The 6,082-nt window shown below is 45.6% G+C and overlaps 1 protein-coding gene across 1 annotated transcript in view; it reads left to right on the forward strand.

Moving 5' to 3' along the window:
• The window catches only part of PLBD1 (phospholipase B domain containing 1), a 55,065-nt gene extending 49,235 nt beyond the window's left edge, over positions 1-5,830 (forward strand). The window contains exons 9-11 of the mRNA XM_077807612.1: positions 2,410-2,595; positions 3,692-3,798; positions 5,573-5,830. Coding sequence (XP_077663738.1) covers positions 2,410-2,595; positions 3,692-3,798; positions 5,573-5,740 — 461 coding nt within the window. The 3' untranslated portion in view covers positions 5,741-5,830. The remainder of the gene's footprint in view (positions 1-2,409; positions 2,596-3,691; positions 3,799-5,572) is intronic.
• Positions 5,831-6,082: the final 252 nt, after the last annotated feature.

A 6,082-nucleotide genomic window follows, 5' to 3' on the forward strand; every position in this document is an offset into this window, starting at 1 on the left:
TTAAGTCTTGTGCATTAACCACAAGACAGTCCTTGATTCCCCACACAGCACTCAGTACAGTCCCTTGCTGCTTCACAATCAGGAAAAGTAAAAAAGAAAGTTCCTCCTAGAGACCCAGGAGAGTCCCTGCTGTATGCATGGGCCAGCCGCCCCCCATACTCCCAGCTCTATGTACTGCTCGTTGTGCACTCTGCATGGTCTAACCTGCAGCAACGGCATGCCTCTGTCTGGAGCAGAAACTCACCCAGGAGTTGTTACATGAGGGCACTGCATTATGTAGGTGGGATTTACAGCCTTGCAGAAGCAGGGAACGGTGAGGGAGAGGCTTTACTTGAGGAGAACTTAACGTGGGTTACTTTGCTGTAGTTTTTAAATATATTGCTTTCCAGGTGGGGGTAGGGAGGCATCTGCATTCTTTGCCTTCCTTTGAGACAGTACAACTGTAGAACTTATTGCTAAATAATAATTAACCCCCTTCTGTTTGGAAATGAATGTTCCTGAAAGCTGTCCTGCCCACACCTTGCCAGCTACTTCTTTGGAGGATGGCTCAAGTACATTAATCTATGGAGGACATCTCTTTTACTGCTCAGAGAAACATGTTACACTGGATGTTCCCTTCAACTAGGTTGGGTGTCATGTCAGACAATGCAGGCTGTGCAGTTATACAGGACACCCACTTCTGTGCCATGTATGTATTGAGACATAAGACTGCAAGCCACCTACTCAGAGAAGTGCATGGCTCCCACATATTGGCTACTAGTTCAAAACTTTATATGTCTAAACGCTTGGTTTGTATTTTTGTAACAGTTGCCTAATGAGCCCCAACTTATTATTTGAGCATCAACCAATCAGATTCCCCCACTCCAACTCCTCAGAACAAGGGGCGCTACATCACTCGGTATTGAGGTGGGAGACCTAGCAAAACCCTGGTGTTGAGACTCAGTAGGTGGCAATCTCCCTTTGTCAGTAGCAAACCAGTGCCCTAGGCTGGGGATGAAGATGGCTGTGTAGCTCTAGGTGCCAGGTTTCAATATATGCCATCCCATTACCACCTCATTCCCCCATGGGGGAAAAGACTACATTACTGTACATTTTTAATTGGCAGAAAAGGATCACATTTTAATTCTTCTAGGATTTCACTTCAGAGCCAGGTCCTATTTATGGTCCTGAATGATCCCATGTCATTTTTGTATTTTTTGCAAACTGAGGAGGTTCCTAACTTATTTGTACTATAGACAATTGCATTCTGCCTTCCGAATAATCTCCCTGTAATTTCAGTTGGATACAGTATTCTTTACAGGTACTTTCATGACAGGATTGTCTTGACCGTTGTCTTATGTGAGATAGGACAAAACTCTCCTAGTTCGAAGTCTTTGGGCTTGCTGAGGCAGTGATGGCAGTGGCAAGCACAAGATTCTCTCTCTCCCTTATTGGTCAATATGTGCCATCAGCTACCACAACCTTCCAGCCTTCTCCACTCTGGCTCTCACTAGCCTGTCGCCTGTTTCTCTGGGGATCCTTTTGTGTTGATCTGCTTTCCGATCAGGTCTATAACAACAGTTAGTTCTGTTTCAGAGTAGCAGCCGTGTTAGTCTGTATTTGCAAAAAGAAAAGGAGTACTTGTGGCACCTTGGAGACTAACAAATTTATTTGAGCATAAGCTTACTTCACTGTGGCTCCTTTCTGGGTTACTTGAGTTGAAGGCTACTGGCCTCTTTGGTTTCATGGTTTGTTTTGCTGTGACCTCTCTTTCTGCTTGTTGTTTCAGGGCCTTAATTGTATCCCTGATGTCTTGGGTGCCTGTTTGTTCAGTGCCTTGGCACACAATTTTTTCCTCACTTCTGCATTTGTTTGGTGCTTTGGCATATCTCAACTTTTCAGCATGCCGCTTTGATGCATATATTTGGTGTGTGAGGTTGATGTGCTTTTCATTTTAGGAATCATTTTTTCTTTCAAGAAAGAAGCTCAGTGGCTTCCAGATGTGCTTGCAGGAGGCATGTATTACTGTGGATGAGCACTGTTGCTGCATCCTCTGCTTCATCAGATCATGAGGGCGCACAGGTGGTCAGCTCTTCCTGTGGGCATTATCTAGACCTGAACCTCTCAGACCTCAAGATACTCCTGTAAGTCTAACTTGAAACTGGCTCAAACTTGCTTTGTGGGATAAGCCTTCAAAGTGGAAACCGGAGGCCTGAGACTCTGTTAGCACCGTCTCTCCAGTGGAATTACTTATGAATTAACTCATCTGCTTCCAATGGCGACTGATATGTTCTGCTGCTGTCAGACTGGGTCTAGATCCTGTTCCCTAGCCGGCACTGTTAAGGCAACACAGCAATTAAACATTTTTTTTAAATGAGTGCACAGTTTGTTTAAATAATTAAACAACAGAATGGGTTATCTCCCTTGCAGGATACTGGCCTTCGTACAACATCCCTTTCCATGAAAGGATCTACAACCTCAGTGGATATGCAAAGTACGTTGAGAAATATGGCTTGGAGTTTTCTTATGAACTGGCCCCCAGAGCAAAAATCTTCCGACGGGACCAGGGGAAAGTGACTGACTTGGAGACCATGAAGTATATAATGAGATATAACAGTAAGAAGCTCATTTGTTTTCCATTGATCTGATTTTTTATTACTTATTTATTTTTTGTATTATGTTGTTGCCTAGCAGCCCCAGTCATGGCTCAGGACCACATTGTGCTCAGCGCTGTACAAACACAGGACAAAGAGACAGTCCCTTCCCTGAGGCGCTTACAATCTATGTCTGAAATAAGACTTGAAAATCTTTTTTTTTTTTTAAACCCCATGCAGGAACAAGGGAGGTTTTCATTTCTGAGTGCACATGCCATTGAGGTCTATTCTAGCTAACCGTTCCAGAGAACATCTGAAACACCAACAGAATTAGAAGACTTGTTAGGGCTCTCTGGGGAGAACTGTTCTTGAGCACAGCTGGAGCAAGGAAAGGGTCTTGCAAAGCCTTAAGTACTAGGCAATGTGTCTATAATACTAACATAGAGGATTTAGCATAAAATCGTTTTAAAAGACTCCTTTAACTTTCCCCTCTCAGAAGGAATGTCCTTCAATGCACAATCCTCTGTCTTGGTGCTGTCAGGATCCGCCTTACTGGGATTAATGGGAAAAAGTGGTCTGAATAAACACCATCTCTAGGTACAGATGACCATAGCTGCTTTATTTTTATTCTCTTTTGCATATAACATTTGTTTGCCACATGTGAAGTTTGGAAGGGCTTTTCCGCATGGTGAACTGGAAGTGATCTGAGGGAAAGGGCCTGGGGACTGCCTTTCTTTGGTTCACTGAGTAGCAATACACTACTGCAATCAGATGGGCATAGTTTTCCCCCACTCCCCAATTTCCTGCTATTGCAGGGGGCATTGATAGACCTTGCTCCTTGCCATCTTCATTTTTAGTTTCTTGTTTTGTAATCTTTTTTCTTCGGTTCTAGACTAAAATATTAAGGCCAGAGCTGCTCACTACCTTCTCTCTCCTGATCCCTCCCCCATTCTCTTGTACGAGTTGACTTTCTCTCATTACAATCTCCCAGGTAGTGTCGCATCAGCTTGCAGAGTATTCCATTTGGGACTGTATAGGAAGAGCCCTTAGCCCCTGCTGGGGACGGTCGTGTGAGTAGACTGGCTTTATTTCTTTTCTCTTCCCCATTTATTTCCCAGACTATCTGAAGGAGCCCTATGCCAGGCACAATCCGTGCAACACTATCTGCTGCCGCGAAGACCTGAACCCTTCTCTCCCAGTGCCAGCAGGCTGCTATGACTCAAAGGTAAAGACCCCTAAAGCCCATGGCCTGCCTTATATACTGTCTGAGTGAAAGTAGGGCGCCTGCTCTGGACCTGCCAACCAAGTCTTTGTACTCTGCAGAAGGAGGTTCCCTGTCTGTCCCTTCTGTCCCCCAAACTTCGACAGTCGGGGAGAGTCAGGAATAAAACACTATCCTGGCCAACACTTCTTACCAGCGATTAAAGAAAAGCATCTGTAGGGCAGGGTTAGGGGAGACTGGCTGCTGTATTTGCTTACTTAGGTAGGGCCCTGCCAGCCTAACTGACCGCTCTGTACAGTGTTATGTGGTTTCTAGGATCTCTGATCCTCTGCACCATCTGGGAATTAGTTGCTTTCCAAAGGATTAGCTAATTGCCAGGGTTTCCTGAGGCCACAAGGGAGTGCTGTGGGGTGGAGGGGAAGCACCTGGGCCACACAGGATAGGGCTTTTGCCTGCCGTGAGTCTTGCTTGGCCACATCTCCTCCCTGCAGCTGCATTCTGGTCCTTCTCCTCAAGGTGGCACTGGGAGAGCCAGGGTCACGACTAGCTGGGGTGAGGTCAGTCTCACTTAAACACAGGGAGCAAGAGGGCTGGAACCAGATGGCAGATGGAGGTGAGCTGTACATTTTGTGGGTGGATGGATGCTGGACCCCAAGGTACGTGGGTACATACTTGTCCTGTGTATCCAGGTGCAGAATGCTGGGGTGAGATTGCTTACCCTTAGGGGTCTAAGGATTAATACCCAAATTCTATTAAAGCCTGGCAGTAAGTAGGGCTCAGGAGTGTACTAGTGATCAAAGGCCCTCAAAGTTATCTTATTTTCAGGGTGGCACAGAGGGAATGGGAATTTGCCACGCAGCTGTCTGCTCTCATTAACGGGGACCATGCAGGAAAGTTTCTTCCTCCTGACCTCCAGTGACCCCTGTGTTTGCTAATGCCTTACTCTTCAGTGAGTCATTTTCTCTAGACTTAACCTGTATAATTATTCTCAGCACAAAGTTGGCAAAGGTCAAGTAACTTTTAGTTTTAAGCCATGATTCAATAAAAAGGAATGATTTTTAGAGGCAGGATTTATGGCAGCTTTGTTCCTAGTACAAATGCTAGGCAAATTAATAATAACCCTTAAAACACTGGCAAGGTCTAAGGTGTTTTACCTTGTCAGGGCTAGCCTGTTTCAGGGATTGTGTGCGAGGCTGCAAGGACAGGCAGCATCAGAAATTTTTGGCAGATCCAGTTCTGAGGATTTCTGCTCTTCCCTGGCTTGCCTGACTTGTGTCAGATAGCAGGGGTCAGCAGGGACCCAGGGGCCTCGTTCTGGCAGTTACACTGGGTGCAGAAATGTGAATGGGAAGGTGGCTAAAGTGGCTTTATACCTCCCTGTATTTTCTCAATAAGTCCCCCAAGTGGTTGTTGCAGTAGCCAAGAACAGCTGGAGCACAGCACTGTTTTGGCCATGTCCCCTCCCCACCAGCTGGGGAGACCCTTATGTTGGGGGTATTCCCCAGGGGGCTGCCTTTACATCATTGGGGCCATAAGCCACTTGGGTCCTTGGTGTCTTAAGGTGTGGGCAATGCTTGGTTTAATAAACCTTTCTGTTTGGGAGGATGTTGCTTGAACTAGCATAAGTTTTCCTCTACTCAGTTTCTTTCCCTTACTCCTGCATATACCCGCTTGGACCAACCTGAGCAATGCCCTCCCTCTCCATAGTGTTTAAACACTTCAAATGCAATAGAACAACGTATCCTCTAGCTATAAAATCCTGCCCTGTCCTTCACAGGTGGCAGATTTCCATATGGCTTCAGTGTTTGCAGCCTATGCTGTCAGTGGCCCACCTGTAGAGGATGGGCTTCCTGTTTTCAGCTGGAAACAATTCAATGGGACCAAGCATCAGGGTCTGCCAGAATTCTACAACTTTGACTTCGTCACCATGAGGCCAATCCTGTGAAACTGGTATCAGCGTTGATGAAAAAATATTTTTCCTTTTTCTGAAAACTTTCATTCTCCCACAAAATAAAACATTCTTTAAGTCCCTGTGCTTGTGCCTTAACTGCCCTCTGCTTACCTAGCTTCCAGAGCTTTGTTCTATGAGGCAATGGGCTTGGGGAGGCACCATCTAATCAGTCCTGTAAGAACATAGTATCTTACATGAGTTATTCACAAACTGCAGTCAAAGAATGAGAATAATGACACAAACCAGCAATGAATGAGGAGGCTCCTTGGGCAAGTCACTTCACTTCTTTGTGCCTGAATTTCTCCATCTGTAAAATTTGGATGATGCTTGCCTTCC

The sequence above is a fragment of the Eretmochelys imbricata genome, chromosome 1, assembly GCF_965152235.1.
Source record: "Eretmochelys imbricata isolate rEreImb1 chromosome 1, rEreImb1.hap1, whole genome shotgun sequence".
Lineage (NCBI taxonomy): Eukaryota > Metazoa > Chordata > Testudines > Cheloniidae > Eretmochelys > Eretmochelys imbricata.